This window comes from Haemaphysalis longicornis, unplaced genomic scaffold (genome assembly GCF_048455015.1).
Source record: "Haemaphysalis longicornis isolate Haplotype H1 unplaced genomic scaffold, Haemaphysalis longicornis Haplotype H1 scaffold_9, whole genome shotgun sequence".
NCBI classification, from domain to species: Eukaryota; Metazoa; Arthropoda; class Arachnida; order Ixodida; family Ixodidae; genus Haemaphysalis; species Haemaphysalis longicornis.
Genome location: NW_027526460.1, coordinates 124,598,953 through 124,622,789, shown reverse-complemented (window position 1 = coordinate 124,622,789; position 23,837 = coordinate 124,598,953). Strand labels below are relative to the sequence as shown.

At 49.1% G+C, this 23,837-nt stretch overlaps 1 protein-coding gene across 1 annotated transcript in view; it reads left to right on the top strand.

Moving 5' to 3' along the window:
* The window catches only part of LOC144153648 (uncharacterized), a 51,471-nt gene that overhangs the window by 16,120 nt on the left and 11,514 nt on the right, over positions 1-23,837 (top strand). Inside the window, exons 3-5 of the mRNA XM_077685303.1 lie at positions 4,160-4,287; positions 17,773-17,917; positions 23,297-23,451. Of these exons, the coding sequence (XP_077541429.1) occupies positions 4,160-4,287; positions 17,773-17,917; positions 23,297-23,451 (428 nt within the window). The remainder of the gene's footprint in view (positions 1-4,159; positions 4,288-17,772; positions 17,918-23,296; positions 23,452-23,837) is intronic.

Sequence of the window (23,837 nt, the reverse complement as noted above, 5' to 3'; positions counted from 1 at the left end):
ATAAGGGCGTTCTGGCTTTTCGCCTACATCAGAAAAACGTGCTCCGCGGCCGTGAACAACATTCTAGTTGACAGAGAACTGCCAAATCTTTCGAATAAAGCAAAGATGCGTGCTTTCTGCATGGCCGCTTTAAAGGGGCCCTGAAAGGCATTTTGAGCAAACTAAATGAACTAGCGCACTCGTTAGATTGGGTCGTCAACGTCAGCTGTGTCAAGTATTACTCTTTTACGCGCAGCGGAAAGCTCACACTTTTGTTGCAAAGTCTGTCGCTTTTTTCTCACCCTTCCCTTCGTATTTTTGGACGCCGCCATCTTCACATGTCTACATCACCAATTCCCAGATGTTCGTCATGAGCTAGACATCCTGCTATTGGGCGGCTTTTTCACGCACTTCCGGCAAAGAGATGAGTCGTCTGCTCAGCGTCGGCTCGCCGGCTGATCTGCCAGCGGAGTGCCGGAGTACTTGGACATTTTACGACAAACGAAACAAGTGTAAACAAACGCTTAACCGTGTGTATTGAATGCAACACGGCCATAACACGACATGGATTTTATCTTACGTGAGTACGCACCATAAAGAAAGCCCCGTGGCACTTCTCTCGTGCAATCGCAGACAACACCCTGAGCCGAATGTCCGGGTTTGACGCGTACATTTTATTCAACTTCAAAACAATCCAGAGATACGTTTCGAACGAACGCAACGTCACAACATGCGTTGCAAGTCTGAACCGCGATTGACAGACGATGGGTTGCCTCCTCCTGCCCGTTTAAATTCGGCACTCACCTCACACCCGGTTTCCGGGACGAACAGCAAGCCACTGAACTCTGGCACGCAAGCGAGAAGGCACACTACACACACCCCATGCGAGGTTGAGTCGTACGTCGTTCGAGAAAGATAATCCAGACCATGGGAAGCACTATCCACCCGCAGTACAACGTCGCATTTCATCGCGAAACGAACGCGTCCACTACACGCAGGAGGCGATGCACACACAGACACACAGCTTCGGTAGAGTGTACTAGAAGTTTCTAATACACTCTAGCTTCGGTCGCTGCATTGGCTTAGCTGCAGGCTTCGTTCGGACAGTCAGCGATGCTACGACGATACAAAGCTGCGTGAGGGCGACGTGCTAACCACTTCACGTATTTAAAAACACAGGGGCAAAGAACTTGGTTCATCGGAAGCAAAAAATCTTTCCTCCATTGTTGTGCCTGAAATATACTGGCTAGTGTGCCGAGCGCGGGCTCCAGGCGGGCGCCGGGAGCGATGTACGCGGCCGGCTGCCGCTTGGGACGCTGCCGTGCGGTAGTGTGCGCGTTCGCCCGGCCCGAGCAGATCGCGCGGTTGCCTCCGCGCTGCGTAGCAGACGGCAGCGGCAGAACTTTCCAATCCCGCTTGCGGCGAAAGCGAGCGAAAGCGAGCGAAAGCGACGGGAATTCTGTCGCGCGACGAAAATTTCTCCCGACCATTCGACAAACACGATCGTCGCGCGACAAAGTGACGGAATTCCCATCGCTTTCGCTCGCTTTCGTCGCAAGTGCGAACGGGCCTTTATGCGCAATCTCCGCCCCACATAAAACAAGCTCTTGCTTGTCGCCTGAGCATACGGTTGATATCTGACTACGTTACACTGTGCTTGCCAGTGTATTTAAACGATGTCACTAGGTTTGAAACGTACGCGCTCGGCGTGCAGCTTTGTAAACGCAAGCGGTCTCACATACGCACGCTATTTTGCTGCTAATAGAGTTTTAGTACAGCGTTTGTGGCCTTTGCATACGCTAAACGCTAAATTTTTGCGTCCCGCTACGTAAACACCGCGAGGGGAGTTTGTTTTAGTAGAGCGTCTCATCAGTTTTGCGTAGCGACACACTAATGCATACGGCGCCATCTGTCAAATGTTTTCCGAAATGTCTCGCCGGCTGATCTGCTAGCGGAGTGCCGGAGTGTTTGGACATTTTACGACTATCCAAACAAGTGCAAACAAACGCTTTCCCATCAGTGTTGAATGCAACACATGGGACATGGGTGCAGCTTGCCAGAACACGGGTTCTCGCTGATCGAGTGCGGTGTTGGTTTGCTCTGCGCCTTCCCGTTCATCGCCGCTGATAAAGCGATCCGATCCGGCGCGTTTTGTGCACGGGTTCTGTGTCGGTTGAAAATGTCTTTTTTCACATGCCGCCGGTAGTAGGAATTACAATCGCCGCAAAATAACACCCGGCACCAGCGGGGCCACTTCTGAGACCGCGCTTTTTGGATAAACAGTGCGCGGTGCACCAAAGGGAACGAGCGCACGATTCTCCCCGCGCGGCTGCGAGTTCGCCGCCGATACCAACTGCAGCTACGTACACCGCGAAAGAGCAAGGCCAGGCCGCACACATGCGGCCAGGTCTTTCGTTCGCTTTTCCAGCCTTTAGAGGAGTGTCCATGGTGTCTACAAAGATGAAAAAGCCGAAAGAGCTGGCGCGTAGCAGACGGCAGTCTGTGGGAGCGCAATAGAGGAAGTACGTCACCGCTGAGGAGCGGAGCATCATGGGAGGGGAGGCCAACAGCGAAGAAACAGTTGAAAGGAGGAGGAAATACGGCGCGACGATTATGCGCGGTTTTTGATTTACGATTTCTCAGCTAATACTCATCGCTTTAACAAAATTATTGCAGGAGGAGATTGCTAATACATTGCTTTATTTGGTTACATGTACATCCATGCATCGGCGGAAGGCATTTCAGGACCCCTTTAAGAGCCGCAAAGTTGTTCGTGTGATCTTCTGCAGCCGCTGCGCCATCTACGGCAGGAAATCCCACTTTCACTTCTGCGCGGGAAACAGCTAAACAGCACAAATACCTCTCCCTGATGATCACTCGTGACTCTAGGTGGGACACCCATGTCAAGTATGTCACATCTTCCACATCCGGACGACTCATCTCCCTCAAAAGGGCACCTTTGTTCCGCCACATCAACCATACAGCATTTATAAGGTCTGTCCTTCAATACGCGAACATTATCTGGTCTTTGTATACTAACCAACATTAAACTATTATCGTGTAAGCATTAGTGCGTGTGGGACTGGCGTATAGTCCACAGGCGGAGAAAGGAATTTTGTGCCGTATTGCGAAAGGAAAAGGAAAATAAACGAAAAAGTCGGAAGGAAAAAGGAGCAGACATTCCGACGGGAAGTGCTGCCTTGATATGCGTTTCCGGTTGACCTCGTGCGCGTCTTCATTCTCGCCGATGTCGACGTGCCTGCTTCGGGATTTCCGCTGCTTTTCTCGCAAAAACTATGAGCACTTCATTATTACTCAGCGGATGTGCACTGCTCCAAACTGCGAGTTCCTTGTAGTTCGTTAACCCGGAGCTTCTTTTTAAGGCATCCCGTTTCCACAAACGACTCCGGGGGTTTGCTTCCAGCCGTGGAGGATGCCTTCTTCCTGGTGGTTAATTAATTTTATTTATGCATTTGTTTGGTACCCATCACGCCAATACGGTATTGCAATGGGGAGGGGGAGACACCAGAAAACACAAATTCAAATTGCAACACGCGCAGTACAGTCGAAGCAGGAAGTAGCAAGTGTGGAACTCAGGAACACACCAGTGAGTATAGGACATTTCAACGCATGGAAAGCTCCTGCATGGTCAACTATTCAGGGCCCATCCACAACGGTGCAGCTGTACGCGCCGGTGTATATATAGCTTTGGGGGATTTTTTTAAAACAGTGAAATTAATTCTTGCGCGTGATGAGGCTCAATCCGAGAGCACGCCTTACTGATTCGCGCGCTAAAACAGTCAATGGTCCCGATCGTGACTCGGGGGTCTCGGTATACTTCTTTCACGTAGTGGGTTAACTTTTATTCTCCAAACTGCATCACTTCAGGTGTGGTCCCTGGCAGACGGGTCGTAGGCTTCTGGCAGGTAAAGTATCGCGTGGAGCTACATTTGGCAGGGTAAATGTAATTTCCAACTAGCACAGTTCGCTGTTGATGTGTAGCATCACGACTGTACGGGTACAGCTTTGTGTTTCGGGGGCCTTGAAATAGTAGGTCTCATGTTTGGTCGACATACCTAGACGGAGTTCTATACAAGGCGTGGTACTTGAGAATATATGCTATGATGGTCACCATCCCGGAATCCTTGTGCAAGACATGCGCCATGACTTGTTCCCACAGGGCCCTGAGGAATGAGACGGGATTCCTGAACTGCGCGTCCGCTTACGGCACGGGAACCTGCGAATCAGACCCATGGGCTGGCCTCGCCGATGCCTTCGTGGGAAGCCTTTGCACCGAAGAGAACCTCCGTGAGTCTGTCGCGTTCACTTTTCCCTTAACGTCAAATTTATAACGATCCCTTGCCCACTTCACATCGGCAAGGAGGTTGTATAAAAGTTATGGAGTGGCGGTTTGCTATTGCCGGCACCGCAGGGAGGTGAAGCCGCGAAAACCGGTTGGCGGATTACGCCGTGGCCGGAAAGGGCGCTGAACAGGCAAGAACGCTGAAGTGCTTTTCTGTGTGTTTTTTTTTTTTGCTTTACAAAGGAGAAAACGATAGCGAAGTTAACTTTGTTGATGGCAGTATTTGAGGCAGCCTGAATTCTGCCTGGCGTGTAAGCTATTAACGTAAGATATGATTCGAGCAGCAAGTTAGCGTTTGCGGCTCTTGGTGCGAAGAGAGCCGTCACCGCGAGAAATGCCTATAGTGTTGGGCTAAAGACAGCACTCCTGCTTTTATTTTCATGAACGTTTATCTGGCATCTCTAACGCTACCACTTTGGCATTAAAATCATAGGCGTGCGCACAGGGGGGGCAGGGGGGGGGCGGCCGCCCCTCCTAATCATCTGAAAGGGGGCGCCAAATTGGCCCATATTTTGCCAATGTAACACATTAAAGTAAAAATTTCTGCTCAGAAATATTTTGTATGTGTTGCAATTTCATCGCATTGAAATAAAAATTTTATAACCATCCCTCTTAGCACTGCGTTCGGACCGCTAGGCCTTCAGTGGGTGTAAGGAGGGGGGAGCAGCGGTAAGACTTTGCCCCCCCCTAATCGAGAACTCTGCGCACGCCTATGATTAAAATAACGTCTGCTTGCACGCCATGGCAATATTTTATGCCTGAACACAACTACTAATGCCCTCTATTTCGCGCTGAAATGAGCGGGATATTCCTGTTCCAGCATGATTAATGGACGCTGGGTTCTTGAGGCAACAGTTTTGAAAATAATGAATGTTAGTTCTGCAGCCCTCATACCCAAGCAACCTCTGTGGAAATAGTACTGTAGCAAGTCGACTTGTTTTAATGCGTAGCATTCTTTGCTGAGTACCCCCCGCAGACAAGACCGTGTAACGCCCTGCATTTACACAAAAATGCAGATATCGCGGAAGTTTTACCTGTAATCGCTATTATGGCGTAAATGGAGATAATTGGTCGGTAGAAAGTTTGAAAAACTAAAAAAATTAAAAAATATTTATAAAATATTTACGGAAAATGGTGAGCCGTGTAACGCCCTGCATTTCCACAATAATGGAGATTGCGCGGAAGTTCCAAACGTAATCGTTATAATACCGTAAATGGAAATAATTGGTCCGGCGAAATCATGAAAAAAAAAATACGAGAAATATTAAAAAATTACGGAAGAGGGCTAAGCGTATACCCAATGGCATTTCCACAATAATGCAAATTTCGTGAACGTTCCACCTGTAAACGGTATAATAGCGAAAATGGAGATTATTTAATTTTGATAAACTAGAAAAATAAGGAAAATATAAAAAAATACAGAAAATGGCAAACCGTATAACGCCCTGCATTTCCACAATAATGCAATTTTCCGAAAGTTCCGCTTCTAATAGTATAATAGCGTAAATGCAGGTAATTGGTCGGCCAGGATTTAGAAAAACAAAAAATTGGCTAGAAAAAACTCATACTCAGGACAAGCGGCATAAGTATGCTGCGCATTATTAGATAATTCTCTTAGTTTCTGCGGAATTTTTTATACACTCATGCAAGTAATGAGGACATTGCAGTGTTTATATGTGTTGCACAGGCAAGTTTTCTTGTTTACACGAGACCCCACTGATCGCACGTGCACAATAACAAGGTAGGTAGCATGCTGAGTTACTATGGGGCCATGACTTTAAAATCTACTGTTTGAGTGTATCATGCCATTCCTAGCTTTTCCTTGTATTTTACAAAATGGACAAGGCACTAACTGAAGCTCGTTGAAGCAGTTTGTTTAACCATGATACACAGTTAACTTCGTTGATGCACTTCACAGGAAGCACGAAACAAATTTCACGAATTTGGATTCAAAGTGAACTGAATACTAGTGTTCAGTTCCCGTGAAAGCCAAATTCCTGAAATTGCCGATTAACTACCGTCGGTCGCCGTATCTTGGCTTCCAGTTATCTCACCTAACAGCAGGTTGATTCCCACGCGAAACCAAGCCTTTTATCTTAAGAAAACCTGCGACAAGGGTAAATGTGCATTTGTTACGCATGGATACCGAAGCGCGATAGTACTTCCTGCGTTTGACATGTTCACCGCCCATACGCCTCGATTGCGCTGTTACTTCATTTTAAAGCAAAGGTTTCTAGCTCTATCAGCCAATGGTTCTTTCATTGGCGTGCGGGACAAAAAACTCCCAACGCGTCGGAGGCAGTGCCGGGGGGAGAGGGCCCCGGAGGCTTTCACTCACGGAGCACACGTTAGATGGCGCGGCCAATTTACCCATCATTCCCCGCGCAAAGGTGCCTGCTGGCCGGCGGTGGCATCGGCAGTACGGCTTTGTCGTCTGTTTTAGCGACTGTTGTTTTGGGCCTGTTTTGGTGCAGCTTCGCGTCCATTGCGCACTTCCTTCGCACCGCTTCATTAACTTGTTCGACAGCACCTCCAGGGTAACCCACACCCGACGGAATTAAGTGGTCGTACGGCAAGTACACGTTAAGGATCGGTTTGCAGGGCGGGAAAACAAAATGTACAAGCCACATACCTACATCTGGCCGCTAGAGAAACGCTACCTTCTACGCACTGCTTACCACGAATGGGACTCCGTTTTCTAAATTGGTGAATGTCAATTCTGTTGTTTTAACAAGTTTTACAGAAGACGAATGGAGCAACTGGTTCTGAAAAAAAGCGACTATAAAAGTTCCGTCAGCTTTATCGCAATTCTCAAACTTACTAAACTAACTAGTTTAGATCGGTATAAATTGGAATCACTAAGCTCACATGCCGAATTGTTTCGCTGTCTGCGCTTGTGTCGTGCGGTTCTGTAGCCCCAAGCTAGCACATCAGGATGGCTAGGTTCCGCTGTCTCACCCTTCGAAAGATGATCCTCTCCGTTTTCTTTCTCCCGACTCACGGCGCGTCCGCCGCTTTAGCCCTGCCGTTGCCGACGCTGCTGCCACGTTCGCCCCCGTGAATTGCAGGTAACGGCTGGCAGAATCTCTGGTTTCACTCTTTGTGGAGCCACGCGTGTAAATTCAAGTGACGTCGCACGGGAAATTGTTGTGGGTGTCATTTAAAGCTTTGCTTTGTCGCTTTGCTTTCCAACCACCATCACAGCATCGATTGGAGCCATTTTTTTTTTGTTTTTCACTTTTACAGGAGGTTACTATATTGCGTTCACAACCTGATAACCATGCCCGTCCGCACGTGAGTTGCCGCCATTGAAGAGAAAACCACGCGGGAGGGCATTGCATTAGGTATTTTATAAAACAGCACGTTGCATGCTTCGAGAAATGGCACGGGTAACTTTAGCATTAAACGCTTATTAAAACCGTGCGAGTGCTAGAGTAGGGCCACGGGCGCAATGAATTGTTAGATGGGACTCCGGTTACTGTCTGAGAACCCACTCTGCATTTAAATTAAAGCGGAATGACAAATTGCGGCACATAATGTGGAAACGTGATTTCGCACAGTGAAACGACTACTGGGACCCCCGAAACTACAAGCGAAAAACATTTGCGTATCTGCGTACACAAGTAGGCGGACGACCAGTGCGACGACGGGAGAGAGAGAGAGAGAGAGAGAGAGAGAGAGAGAGAGGTACACGCCTTAATTTTATCCCGGCTTATTAGGTGCTGATGAGGCGCTGAAGCGCGGCTCTGTCCCGAGCCCTGTTGACCACGGTGCACTGGGGCTGGACGCCCGAGTGCACGAGGGTAGACAGCCAGGAGTCGGGGGGGGGGGGGGAAGAGGGGGGTTGGCTAGGGGAACAGGAAGCAGGGCGGGGCAGTGGCAGATGGCGTGGGGGGTGTGTTCGTAGTCCCCGCAGTGTGGACAAGCGGGGGTAGGATAGAGGGATGGCGATATGTGGGTGAGGATGGATCGAGTGGGGAGAGAGTTCGTTTGAATGTGTCGCCAGAGTGCTGATTCTACAGGGGATAACGAGGGGCGAGGGGGTGCAAGGGTGGTGATGTGAAAGCTTATTTTCCCTTGAAGTGTATTACCCGTACCAGCCTGCACAAAGAGTGGGAAAGTCTATATATAACGCAGTATTACCCTCGAGACACAAAACGAACCGAGCCCTAAGGTACTGTTGCATACGGAAAGGCGTCCCCGAGGTGACCTCCGTCGCCTCCGAAATGCGTGTGGTCGCGTGGGGAAGCGAGCGGCCAGCCAATGCTGCTGCCTCGAAGAAGACCAGAAGCTGAAGGTAAACTTAACTTGTTTACTTCATGGGGAGAGATGGGCCGAAGCCAGTCCCCAGGCGGCACAGAAAGTGTGCCCCAAGACCGGCCCGTCTACGGCCGCTTTCTGGCATGTCCGGCCAGCATCCAGGTTCTGGCAGCCACTGATCATGCGTTGAACGGCCAACATTCGGCAACCAGCGCTTCGGTATTTTTCCGTCCGCCCGTGTCCGGACGCACAACGGCACCTAACCGGCTGCCAGATATTCAGTTCTCTTACGGCTGCCGATGTTGAGAAAGAGAATGGCCGAAGTACGGCCCTAGGGCATCCGTTTTTTTTTCGGAAAGCGGTAGCAGGCCGAAGCACGGCTAGCGACCGGCCACAGAATATGCGTATTCTTGCGGCAGTTGGTGTTCGAAAGGAGACCGGCCGGAGCGCGGCTGCCGTGCATTCGTTGTTTCAACGGTGAACCGCGCGTCCGGCGGTAGAATATTCGTTTTCTTCGGGCAACCAGTGTTATGAAGGATACCGGCCGACGTACGGCCCCAGAATATACGTTTTTCATTCGGTTAGCTGTCCTCGGCCGAATTACGGCAAGCGAATGGCCACCAAATATATGGCAACCGGTGTTCAAGAGGAGACCGGCCTACGTAAGGTATCTGGTTATACGTCGTTTTTTCGGCAAACGGCATACAGCCGAACAACGGCACGCGCCTGGGCGCCGAGAATTCATGCAAAGACGTGTTTGGAAGGAGACCGACTGGTTTTTTCCTGGGGGCAGAAAAAGCCGTTAGGGAGCCGAACGACGGGGGCGCGTTTTTCATCCGCTCCGTGTTTCTACGTTTTAAATGAAGGAACATCGTTTTTCAAACAGTAATGAGTGTTCTCGGTGAACGGGCAAGGTGCAAGGACTCACTGGACATTAGCAGGGAACGTTTTAGGCCATCGAAATGTCATTTATTGCCACAAGAAGACTGTGCCACACCGACGGGTGAGCTAAGCCTCGCCAGTCATCGCCGCTACGACGCCTCTGCCGCCGGCTTCGTCGACGCATCAGCTCGAGGATATTCGCCCCCTCAAGAAATGGAGAGCATTGGAGACATCGACCCGGCAGAGATGTCCGATCCGAGATGAAGATGGTTCACCGGAATAACTGGCCTTCAAGGGCGTCGAGCAAGCGGCCACCACGCAGGAGCTAAAACGCCACCATGTTAAGGACTCCCCACCAAAGAAAGGCAAGTGCGAGCAAAAGCGCAAGTTATTCTGCGTACAATTAAACTGCGACAAGCAATGTTGCACTATGTTGTTGGTGATAATCGTAGAAGAGACTCGCTCGCGCATTGGTAGGATCAACTTCATGCCCTGCACTATGTTACTTCATGGGATTTTACGACTGCCTGTTTAGAAAAAAAAAAACTATTTTAAATTTGCGATAACAACAGAGCCTTGTAGCTGACGAAGCCTAGCTGTTAATTTAGTTCCGATGTTTGAAGGTGAGCTTAGCTACTCTTGGGATATGACTCATTTGGTTAAACATAATCGCCAGCATCCTAGCAAACACGGATTTTGTCAGGATTTTCTTGCTCAACGCAGATTGTTGAGTTCACGCACGATTTGGTTCTTATAAGCTTACAGTGGTTGACTGTATATTCTTGGACTGCAAAAAAAGGAAATGATGGTGTTCCATATCCCCTTCTGCGTAGTACATTTCGTCCTATGAACTGAATGAATCGGTTTTTGCATTATTATTACTATTGGCCCTATAACTTTGTTAAAAAGTACTGTGTAGTTTACCGGACTATAGCGAATGAACGTGATTCCGTATACCTGCAGCTTTATTCGAATTTAATAACATCCTGGTGTGCTGATTCAGAAAAGTTTTTGGATGTTAAACAGTGTGTTAACGTGGCACCCTTACAAGAAAACCTTCATTCCAATTGAATACGTATACCGTAAATTATAATGCTGTGACAACGGCCGAGGAATATAAATACCTAGGAGTTTATTTAGGGAGTGGTTAGAGGTTAAATAGGCAGGTTCACACCATAAACGTTACGGCTGCATATGCTTTTGTCTTTCTGAGACGAAATTTCAGTGAACCTCCATCTAACTGAAAATAAAAACCGTATTTCACTCATGTGCGCTCAATCTTGGAGTACGCATGTGTTTTCGTGGATCCCTACGCCAAAGAGCTGGTTGATACGCTCGAAAACATACAGAATATGTCAGTGCGATTCGTATTAGGTAATTGTCACGCTCAACTTAGCATGAGAGAAATTAAAAGTAAACTGAAATGGCAGGACGTGAAAGATCACAGACGAAACCACAGGTTGAACTTTTTTCGTAATATCTATCATTCGAAAACTGAAGTAGAAGGGGAGAAGTATGTCCAAGCGCCATTCTACATATCGCAAAGTGGGACCGCTAGCTTAAAGCAAATTATTAACTTTCCTTTAAAAGTGGCGCCTTGCGCGATTCATTTTATTTTACATCAATACTGCAGTGTAATTATCTTCCACCTATGATTGCATTAACTGTTTATATTGACGATTTTCAGCGCGCTTTGTAGAATTATTTTGTTATTTTGTCTCATATTTAATGCTTAGTGTTATGTATCTCCCTTCTGTAATGCATGCAAAGGCAAGCAGGCATCAAATAAATAAATAAATAAATAAAACAATGAATAAATAAATGAATATAAATAAATAAATAATAAATAAATAAAACAATGAATAAATAAATGAATAAAAATAAATAGATAAATAAATAAATAAATAAATAAATAAATAAACTTCCAGGGGCGCACGTTTGCCTCCGACGGGTTGAGAACCCTACGGATTCAACCTTGACCAATAAAATATTTATTGCCCTATTCGTTGCAGTATGCAAGGTTTCCTGTATGCATGCTACCATTGCTATGTTATTGGTTTGAAACAAATTATGTAACTCTAATTTTACGCGTTTCTTTGCGTGATCACAGAGGTATACAACTGCAGCCACCTGAAGCAGGGCGTCATTCGCAACGCGTCTAGAATTTTTTGAACGTAGTATGACATTAGAAGTAAATTAAGTTCTTTTGGACTATTACGTGGTGTGGACCTATACTCATGAAAACAACATTAAAATAGATTGAAAATGAAAGTACCTGTTCGCTCCTTCTTAGGATCAGCCCTGCCCAAGATCATCAGAAAAGTTGATCGAGTAGAAATGTCTTTGCAAGAAAAATAGGCAAAAACTGGACATACTTTTTTTTGTGAAGGAGTTATATTAAATGCTCCTGAGTGGTTTGTTGAGAACCAAAACGCTTCGTAAAGGCATTCACGCCGGTTTTATATACAGCAAAATTGGTCAAGCAACTCTTATAAAAATAGTTTATGTAGTCATAGCATGAAAGTGTTCCGGAATATTGCCCTAAAAGAAATTGGCTAAAAGCGGCGCAATTTATCTCTCTGAAATTCAACCCACTAAAGTATGCGTCCTCCGCCCCCCCCCCCCCCCCTCCTCTTTTCCCGTTTATTACAGGTAAGCCGCCCCACAGAGGATATCAGGACCTGGACAATACATCTATTCAAGCTCTACAAAGAACTGAATATTTTCTGGGTTGGGCAGTAAAAGAGGCACAGCAATTAAAGGAACGACAATTTGTGAGCACTGTTTAATAAATGAATTTTGCTGTCAACTGAGGCTGGTAATTAAGCAAGGCTGCGCTGAAAGCTTGACGGCTGGTGGTTGCGCGCGAGCTCACTTTCATGTGGCTGCATTGGACCCAAAATGCTGGGTTTGAGCTGCTTCTGCACTGCGTGAATGAGTCATCTGCTTTCGCGACATGCATTGACCGGCCTCAGTACAGTTAACGTACTGTGGCTGAACTCCAATGCCCGTAGCACGGCCGTATTTCCGGTAGCTTTAGTCCGGCTGGAGTCCGACGACCGCATCTCGGCTGTAATCCGGCGGCCGTACTTCGGCCGTACACGGGTGGCTTTGGAATGGCCGGAGCCCTACGGCTGGAATCTGGCCGTATGACCGTAAGCCGGTCGACTGGCCGACGGACACTGGCCGTTGGACAGCCATGGGAGTACGGCCGTATACGGCCAAAAGGCCCACATTTGGACATGGGCCGAACATGGCTGCCAGAAAACGGCCGGACAGAAAATCACCGGCCAAAGTACACCGGCCTGTTTTAGGCCGAACAGTCCTGCGCTGCCTGGGTCAAGAGCAATGCCCCGACGGGCGAGGTTACAGTACAGGACTCGCGCAGAGTGACAGCCTTGATTCACTGCTCAAACAGGAATGAACTACAGCGCTTGGTGGGTCTTATTTATACACAAAGCGCTAACGGTCAAAACAAGCGTTTCCTCTAGATTGTGCACACGACACGAACGGCACAGACGCACACAACACTCCAGCGTTCGTGAGCGGTCGGTAGGAGCGACACACGCTGAGTCCGAGAGAGGGGAGAGAGGAGGTCTCTGCAGCGGCTTCCGCGTCCTTCGGACAAGTTGACGCATGTGGCATCGGCCGCCACCGAAGTTTGATCACGCCGATAGCGAGGCGCCACCGATCCAGAAGTGTAGCAGCTTGTTTGAATCCGTCGGCTGGAAGTGCGCGTCACCGACAGGGGGGGCCGGCTTAAAAGCGCACGTAGTGGAGGCTTCGCCACACAGCCTAGGAGTGTTGCAAAAAGCACTGCGGAGGGCTGATATTCGTAACAGTACTAACAGATGAAAGGTGATCCACGGTTATCTGCGCGATTAGCCCAGATGAATGCAAAGCACCAGCAGGCCATTTCTGAGTTGTACGCCTTTTTAATGTCCAGGCAATATTCACAGCGAACTAATTCATAATGTAAGCACACGTACAAGTGTGCAACGTCGCCAGACGTGCAGCCGTGGAGAGCCGGCAGAATGCGACGGATGCGATGCGGCCACTGCGACAATGTGTTTTCGGTCCACGGCAAGATGGTGGTGGTCGGCGTCAGTTTTCGAGTGCTACCTCCACTCCAGAAGTTTTGAGTGCAGAGCCCTTTAGGGGCTCACTTTGTCGTCGTAGCTCGCTGTCATAATGGCACGCGACTGCCGGAATCAGGCGGCGCAGCGAGATAACGGACCCAAATACAGCCCCACGGCGCACTCTAACGGCGTAACTTAGAGGCTTCGAAAATGAAGCCGTCTAACAGTCATAACCGTTCGATATTCCTGAACCGCTGGCGCTTGTCATACATCTCCCCGTTGTTTAGCGCAAAGAAAACTGCAGGAACATATGAGGCAAAATCTGCTTATATAACCAGCAGCCCTACGTTCATTTAGTTAGGAATGCTCGTTGGGTTGGCTTGTACTATAGTAAGTGAAAAAAGTTGCCGCCAAGAGGAACGCGTTCCAAACTGAGCAGTAAGACACCGGCACGTGCCAGATCTCGCTTGCGCTGTTCCACCCAGGGGGTGCGCGAGTACTGCGAAGGCGGGAAATTTGAATTGCAGTAGACAAACCTCCCCTTTAGTTCATCAAAAGAGGAGTGAGACAGGGAGTCGAAGAGCGTTATGCGTGGTAGAAGTGAGCAGACAACGGCGCCACAGCCCATTATGGCGCATCACTGCTCTGCACTTCCGACAGCTTTCACGTTGAGTCGAATGGCTGTGAATATTTGATACACGGGCTTTTATTTTTCTCGTGATATTTTTATAATGCCAGCGCTATTGTTCTCCAACACATGCCAATAGCAATTGAGCGCTCGCCGAGGGTGAGGTGTTTTGAGGACGCTGTTTGCGGACGCTAGCAGGGTGCGTGCTTTCGCCAACTTGGCTACAGCATAGAGTTTCTTAGCAAGTATACTGGACAGGAAACTGCGCCTGATAAACCATATCGTCGTAGGGATTTATGGGAAGACCCCCTCCCCTTTTTTAAATGCAGAGCATTTCAGTAACTCACTATGTCACCCGCGTTGACGTCCGTAGTCCGCACCGTCGTTGTCCCTACTATATAAAAAAATACTATCCGGCGCCCCGTTCCGATCCCTCGACCCTGCGGGCGGAACGCAATGTACATGGTGCTCTACCCACTGCGCCACAAAGCCGACACAGAAAGGTACGCTACGAACGCGCCTTATATCGTTGACTCATTCAAATTACTGCTGACGAGCGCTCTCTCGTCAGCAGTTGCCACAAGTGCAACAACATTAACGTAACGCAAACTACTTAACGTCGTGCGCCCCCGGAAATGCTCTGCATTTGATCGTGCCCCTCGCGAGGGGGATGTTTCACTGCGTCTTCTCTCGGTCGCGGGACCCGTGGCGCCATCTGGTGGAGGCGCGGCACAACTCGTAGCACTTTTAAAAGATGCGGCGCCAGCCAGCTGTGTGTGTGCGTGCCGCACTTGTACAAATTTTTTGGCTTGGGCTTGGTATGACAATTGGATTCGTAAACGGTTTTGGGGATTTGCTTTATTCACTATGCATTAACACGTATACGAGCTACGAGGAAGCCGAAATCCTCCCTGCTCTGTGGTAGCCGTGTTCGGTGCAACATCAGGAAGTGCGTGATCGCACTTGACTTTGGTCATGCCGCAGTCGAAGGACGTATGACTGAGCGGCTAATATGCCGCCCCGAAATTTGTAGCCGACGAAAAAAAGAAACAAAACGTCCTTCAACGAAGAGAAGATACGGGCGCCTGAATCGGTCATATCTTGTCATCCTTTTTAACGCCACGTTTTCTTTTCTCTTCAAGTAAGAACCAAGTCACTCAGCAACAAGGTTTGTTAAACTGCAGCTGACGGTCGGTGCACCGGCTCACCGCGAAGACAACGTTTTCATAGGCACGCCGAAAAAAACTTTCCGAACTCTTCAAGCGACTTATTATTTGAAATAATGGTAAAATTAATAAAATGAAAGCCTGTAATAAGTTTCCCTTCATATGTTAACGGTGTTCGTAACTAGAACCTTGCCCGGAAAAAAAAGCGGGCACGACGTTCCCGCAAAAATACGCTTTACTTCCTTTTCCCTTATTTTTAATACAGCCTGTTTGATTTTCCACTTACATAATTGCACGCATTATTCGCATTTTTGCGGCACTTTTTTTTTTTAATTTGCGGTCCCTAAAACTTCGATCCAAGCGCCAATGATGAAACTAAGGCGAGCGCATGATGTAATGGCGGTCCATGACGCAGACGGACTTGACGTGAGCCGCATAGTCGGTAGCGCCAGATTTCTCTTTAGTTTACCGTAATTACCCGATTCTAACGCGCCCCCGATTCTAACGCGCACCCGATTTTCCTGGCAAAAAAAAAACTAAAAAACTTGCACCTCTGATTGTAACGCGCACGGAACTTTGTGAGCAAGACAAACGAATGCGAGAGAAACGGGCGATTTATTTCCCGAAGTAATCTCCCCCATCTCACTCCTCGTCGCTCTCCGCTGACCACAACATCTCATCCTCGGTGCCGTCAAGCGCTTTCGCGATGCCACACTTCTGAACGAACGTTCAGCCATGGTCGCTGGGATCGGGGCCCACGCCTCGCACGCCCATCCCGCGAGCTTCTCCAGAGGACCACGCTTCAGCCGACCGCTCGTTTTGAACACCTGAGAGCCGCTGCTGCCGTTGCTGTCATCAAGCACGCAAGTGGAACGATTTGACGATTTATGTGAACGCCGATAGAAAATCCTAGGCGCTAATGCTTCCTGCGTCCGAAAAATCGTTGCTAAAAGCTTTGGCGCTATCTGGAGATGGCGATGGCGATGGGTGGGACGAAATTTTGGCTGTTTTGGTTTCGGTTTCGTAACCGATTCTAACGCGCATGCGATGTTTTGAGCTATTTTTCCGGAAAAAAAGTGCGCGTTAGAATCGGGTAAGTACGGTATATTGTAAGAAACTCTATGAGCTACAGTTGTTGTATACCGCGTAGCACAAGAGCACGGCCGCTCGATGGGAAGTCGATGGGAACTTCCCATCGAGCGGCTGTGGCAAGAGTTACGCGTCCGACTGCCACATCGCGGGTTCCGTGTCCCCACAGCGAAGCCCGCTTTCAACACTGCACACAAACACCGTTTTCAGTCAGTTCTGCTCAAGTGAACGGCAGCGGTTGTGGTTGCTCAGCTGATAATTGCAGTCGCGCTGTCCCATATCTGCTGGCATACGCATCCGCCGACTCCCTCCCGCCGCTGCCACTGGCGCGGCGCTGCTCCTACACGCAGGACGGGTGGCTCTCCCGCACGACTTTAGAGCTGAAGATGGCGAATGGACGCGCATCCCTGCTCCCCCAAGGGAGTTAAATAAAGGAATTCTAAACTTAGCACAGTAACGCTTTCGCGTTCCAACCGCGTGCGCATACCCGAGTGATGATAATGACGATGATTACTATTGGCTTCCCCTTTGTAGCGGGGTGATGACATGTCATCTTACCAAAAAGGACTAATATACCTATGTTTTACACTCTTGGTTTAATACTAGCGCTGATTAGGGCAGGCAAAAAAAGCTTATTAGGCCCGAAATACTTTCTTTTCCCTGTTACAGGTGGTAACTGTCATAGGCAATATTCCCCTCTCTGCTTTTCGTCCGCCAGCATTCTAATCTTCTTTTCGTCCCCTCGACAGCCTTGAAGTTAACTTCCTCTGTGATACCCTTAAATCGTAGGGCTTCTGGAAGCCCAATATTTCCTTCATGTAGATTTGGATGGGTACCCTCACATTCTAACACTATGTGCCGCATAGCTTCTGTTTCTTGTCCGCAGACCACGCATACCCCATCAGTTTGTGAATACTTCCACAGAAAACTCTTAGTTCGCAAGCAACCTGCTCTAGCCTCAAAAAGCAAAGCACTGTCCTGGGAATTATGGGAGAAATTTTCCTTTCTGATGTTCAATTTCTCAGCCCTGTACATCTCTAACGACGTTTTAGCTTCCAATTTTTCTCGCCATTTATTGGTTACAATCTGCCTTTCCTGTTTTCTGGTTACCTCGGCTATCTTGGATTCTCCACTGCTCTTTCTGTATTTCGTCATGAGCCTTCTAGTCTTCCTTAACCACGGCGTGTCCATGCTTTTGAAGTATAGGTACCTAAAAACCTTAGCAGCCCACCTTCGTTGATCCATTGCTCTCAACCTCATCTCAAAGCATATTTTGCTTTGCGCTTCTCGAAAGTGTTGAGTTCGCCCTCCCTTTCCACAACGCAGGTACCTTCCGAACGCCGCCGCTTGGTACGGGCCAGTGCTTCCACTTCAACTACTCGCTGGAGTGCGCCACCCAGTCGCCACAGCTGGCGCAGTACGGGGGCCTCGCCAGGTTCCTCCGTTCGCCCAGAAACCACACTGTGTGCAAGTGAGTGGACACCCCCTTACATACACAAGCCCGCGTTCACAACTAGTCAGCCTACCAAGTCAGCCGGCGTGGCACAGTAGGAAAAGCATCGGCATCGCAACCGAAAGAACAGGGCGATTAACGAGCTTCAGTTAAAAGCGCTCGCTAAGGACGGCTAACCACACACGCGATTGTAAAAAATCTTTATCTCGCCTAATTATCGACCAAATTCTCACGCTGTGAGCTCAATGTTGCCGGAACCTTTTCCAGGCGACAGCCTTAAAGGAGACATGAAGACAAAACGCAAGTTTGTGTTATTCGAAAGATTTCGTGTTTCATAGGGCCCCCAGTGCTTGTCCGAATGCAAACGATGCTTTATTCACTGAGAAATTAATTAATCTAAGTTAAAATTTTGACTTTCCCGCTAAATCATGCGTTTGCGTTGTCTCCAATGACATTACAGGGCCGTGTTTACCGTTAGTGAACCTAGATAGCGCCACCACACCGTCGCAAGCCGTTTTCTGCCTTTGGTTTGTTTCTGAACATATTTGTACCTGGCTTATTTTGCTTACGGAGACAATCGTTTCGCAAAACATGGTGCTCGCTCGACAAATACGGTCACGTAAGACATCGTAGCTTGCGTCAATCGCCCAGGGTCGTCTGAAACAACCCCAAAACCCCGCAGTCCTGTGCAGCTAAACCAAGCATAGTGCGCGCAGTACCAACAGCACTACGCATCGATACTTCTTTGTTTACATGTGCTTTCGTAACTTCCACTGTTTGTCCCACCATTCTTATGGGTTTAAAAAGAATGTGCCCTAAATTTTGATCGCAAATAGCTCGTTCGGCAAGCTTACAACCTCTGCCTAATTTGTGTTTGCTTTTGCCGCCCTGCGCCAATCGCAAAGCTGTCTGGTATGACATCATAGGTTCTGTTGCGGGAAATGAGCTAGTGGGTCGCATGGCCATCCCCTTTTTTCCTAATTATATCGCTTATTTGAGCGAAGTTTTCGTTAAATGTGGTGTCAGTATGATTCTAACGAGCCAATCTTTTGAATGAAGCAAACTTGTGTTTTGTCTTCATGGCTCCTTTAAAGGGGTACTGACACAGAATTGCGAAAACGAGATAACTTCGGATATAGATTGGGGTGAATACGCATACGTAATCTGCAAAATATCAGCGACAAATACAGCCAAGAACATATTTAAAATCAATTTTAGAGTGTGCGAAACACAACCGAGCAGCTAGCGGACGACCTCGCGCATTCGACATTGCCTGGATATTTTGTATATAAACATCCAAACACGTCACCAGTTTGTGTTGGCCGCTTCCGCACTGGCAGCGTTTTTCGCCGGCTCTCCGCTCCAATCGGAGGTCGAAGCTTTGCCCTCGAGCAACGGCCAACGAACGATCCGATCGTTGGCGGCGGAGGTGGCGGAGGCGCCGTGTTTTCGTTGGCTCATCGGGGCAGGTGGCCGCTGGCCGCGACCTAAGTTCTGCAGCGATACCAGGCACGCTAGTTTTATTGCTTTTTCTTATACTGGATGCGAAAACGCGCCGGGGACACGAAAAGCGCACTGAGCGAGCAGCACGGTCGCTGCGCAGGCTACGGCCGCGAAGTGGCGGAGGGCGGCGCAGGTAGCTCGAGCGACAGCTTGGCACCGCGCTGCACGAAATGGGACCCAAGTCCCGAACATGGCAGCACATGTGAGAAGCGAGTTAATTATGCGATGGCGGGTTGCATTAAAATCGTGATCTGCACTGCCTGCGAGAGCGGCAATCGAATATCCGCCGCAGTATCAAGCCGAACACATCTGTAGGCGGGCCTGTAGGCAGACCGGCCGGCTGCTCTCAGCGCGCGTCTCCCCACCAACCATCTCGAGCGTCTCCCGTCCTTCTCTAGCCACGGCAGCAATTTGCACTCGCAGCGACTGCATCACGTCCACGGTCGCTTTTTAATTAAGCACGCCTGATGCTCACCAATGACCTCGAGTACCCAACAAGACACGGGTTACACGCCGGACAGCACGACACAGTACTCTACCTAACCTGGGCAGACCAGGGAAGTGTGCGGGAGTGGCGATGTGGCGTGAATCCCATGGCCTCCGACCATTACCCAATCTGAATCTGCGTGGACACTGGAGCTAAAAACAAGCGGAGACGCATAGCGCATGCCGTCGACTGCGATGTCTTTCGAGAGGCCGTAGGCAAGTGCGAGCGAAACCTACCCATCACGGAGAAGCTGCGCCGAGCAGTGGAGACCGCCATTAGAAAACCGAAGTGAACGAAGACTGGCCCACGCCGGACAAGCATCTTGCCAACCTCTGGGAGACCCTCGAGCAGCTGCACATGCGCTACATCACAAACGGGAAGATATATGAAGATCTTGTTCGTGTGCGCAACAAGGCGGCCGAGGCGAGACACTACGCTAAACACCTGGCGAGATCTCTCTGGATGGAAACTGCGCGTCTTTCGACGAGAAAACCAGCAGCCATCGGATGTGGCGCACGTACCGTGCCATGGTCGGCAAAACGAAGGTTCCAAACACCACCAAGAACATAAAGCTGGCCACGTGCTTGAGGGTCGAGGAGTTTGAGAAAGAGGCGGCTGAAACCTTCCCACAACCACAGACACCGCCGAATCGCAGCGTATACGAACCAGAGCCAGTGACGAACGAACTAGACCGGAACGCTCTTTTCACTCTACAGGAGATGTATGTATGTATGTATGTATGTATGTATGTATGTATGTATGTATGTATGTATGTATGTATGTATGTATGTATGTATGTATGTATGTATGTATGATTGTTTGCATGCATGCATGCATGTATGCACGTATGTGTATTACACACATACATACATACATACATACATACATACATACATACATACATACATACATACATACATACATACATACATACATATATACATACATATATACATACATATATACATGTATGTATGTATGTGTGTATGTATGTATGTATGTATGCATGGTCCTGCATCCACGGGGGCCACCACCTCCTTGTAGAGCGCCAGCATGCGCCGCACGCGCGAGTGGTGGTGGCTCCGCAGCTGCTGCAGCAGCGGGCTGCCTTCCTCGGCGCGCCGCTGCCGGTCAATCTGGCCAAGCGGCCGCTGGTCAGCCGTCATCTCGAGGATCCACGCCCCCGCCCCAGTCGGCGTCTTCTCGCAAGGTGAGCTCTGGCGCAGGCCGAGCAAGCGCAGACCCCCTTGCGGTGGTCTCTTTCCATCTGCCGCCAGGTGGGTTTCCGCAGGCTCACCAGTGCCAGCGCGTACATAAGGAGACCCCCAGCCGATGCGCTGTACAGCCGGAGGGCCGTCCACTGTGAGCAGCCACTGTCCCGGGCCACCATCGTGTGCACTGCCATGGTGGCCAGCTGCGCCCTGGCTCGGAGCTCCTTGGCTGCCTGTCGGAAGGTCCGACTCTGGCCCAGAGTGAGCCCCAGGTAGCGCACCCTGGTCCCGGACTGCATCCACGGCCGCCTTCAGTTGTCGCACAATGGCTCTGCCCTGACCCTTGGGCCCCAGCACCCACATGGCGATGCCATCAGCGCACACCGAAATGTACACTCGGGGTCCCCCTCCACTGGGCGGGAAGCCTGGCAGGGCTGCCATGATCAGGTTAAATAGGAAGAGGGTGATGACGGAGCCCTGCAGGGTGCCCACGTCTAGCCGCCGGGGGGCTGAGAGATCATCCTCCACCTGCACCTGCACCGTGCGGCCCGTCAGGAACGCCACGACGAAGCCCCGCAGTTTGCCCGCAATGCCAGCCTCCTCCACTGCCAGAGAGATGGTGACACGCTGCAGGTTGTCAAAGGCGCCCTCAATTGGCAGCCGGCCCGTGACCCATGTGACGTTGTAGGCGGCCAGGAGCCGGCCGAACATTTCTTCATCCAGATTGAAGTCATCTAGGCAGGAAGTATGATTACGGAAAACGGCTATGGTGGTTGTGTTACCGGAACTATTTGGGAGCAAATTATATGACTATTAGTCGCTATGACGACTCTAACATTACGCACGAGAAAGCCGAAGGTAAGCAGCATCTTCGGAAAGACAAACCTCAGCTCCGCTGTTTCAGCGAGTTTCAGACTTGGTGGGACCGGGTTTACCTTTTTTTAGTTAAAATGCGTCTGTTGGGGTCCTACATGGCGTTCAATTAATTCAATACAATTTATTTTAATGTCAATAACGTTTGGGGGCGCAGACAAAAATCAAAACGGGGCTTGACTAGGTTCACGCCCCTACATGGCAGGCAGTGAAAGTTACAAAGGGCACGTTCATCTCCTGAAATCTACACCTTATGGTTCGAGCGCAGAATAGATCAGTGACCGCCATTTTTCCCTACAAAACCAAAAAGAAATCATTTATTAATATAGGCTAACAAAAACGTCACTGTACACAGTTATTGCTTGTTAAATTCTGAACACTTACTAATCAACACATCATTACGTCAGTATCCCTTTTAGATACAACGCAAAAAGGTACACCTTGGCTGGAAAACGATAATACCTAGAAAAAAAAATGCAGTGAAATATATATAGCACAATGCCAAAAATCAACCAATCACAAGAACATGTTGTGGAAATCCTTAAACAAAATGGTAGTAAGAATATCGACGCTCTCTACAAGAGAAAATTCGTTGAGCGTAGATGGTCAACCAAATTTAGGCATTTGTTTCTCGCTAGTGCGGCACGTATCCACTCCATTGCCGCCGGGGCGACGGATTTTGTATGTATTAGCGATTTGTCGAAGTTGTGCAAGTCTTACAAATCGATCTAAATTTTTGTGTTTTCTAGCAACGCAATAATTTGTATGTGTAAGGAAATGTTACATTCATATTTCTGTGTGTTTAGAACAGATGGTACATATGCGTCAAGTAGGGCACTTTGCTGATTATACGTAGCATCCCCTATTGGTGCTGCTACCAGTTGAGTAAGTTGTTAAAAGCTAGTGATTTCAAGTTACATCAGGTTGTATTGTGCCTTCCCGAATTCTTAGTTTATTTACATGAGAGAGAAAATGTTTTTCGGGCCGACTGTGCACTGCTGTATCATGAGCTATCATTTCTTCCCATCGGTGCGGCTGGCCGCGGATGGTGAGGCCAAAAGGCGAAGGCTGTCCCGTATTTCGGTTGGTATCGGCGCGGACGCAACCGCTTATGCATGTACCCTGCAAAAGCCACTGCAGCGCGAAAAGCGGGGATAAAAATTCACCCCCACCCCAATAAAAATCTTTCAATACTACCCAAAGAATCCTACGCATTAGCAAAACTTAGCTAATGCGTGTTCTAATAGCTATATACATTTCCTTGCAATGGGGCACCAATACAGTGAAACTTTCACGTTAAGCAAAGGTTCTTGCGTCTTGCAGGACTGTATCCGAGGAGCTTCGGCGCTGCGCTATCGGCGTTTCCGAAGGCTGCATCCTAAAGGACGCCATCCAGGCGGCCCTTGCTCGCGTGGCCGGATCCCTTCTCCACGCCGTTGGTTGCCAACAGGACGAAGGCGGCCAAGGGACGCCCCATGGTCAGTATGAGTACATCGCTGTCACGAGCCAAAGCAACGACCATCGACACAAGTTTTGTGAAGGTTTTTTTTTTTCCTCAAGTTTTCGCGGCCTGCAATCTCGCTATATTTACTGGATGATTAGATTCATCTTTCCGCTTGCTCTGAAGGGCACGGACAGACAGCCAATTGGGCGTGCCATGGATAGCTAGACAGAGAGACCAAGCGCCGGCAAAGCAGCCGTTTCCTTTTTGCCTTGTCACATGGTACCGCGACATCGACGCTCTGAGCAAGCGAAGCGATAAGGGAAGGCGTAGCTTGCGCGCCGGCGACTCAAGGTAACCTGCGAAACAATAAGTGAACTGGAAGGATGTAGCGCAGTAGAGCCTTTGCTCTAAAACAGCGGA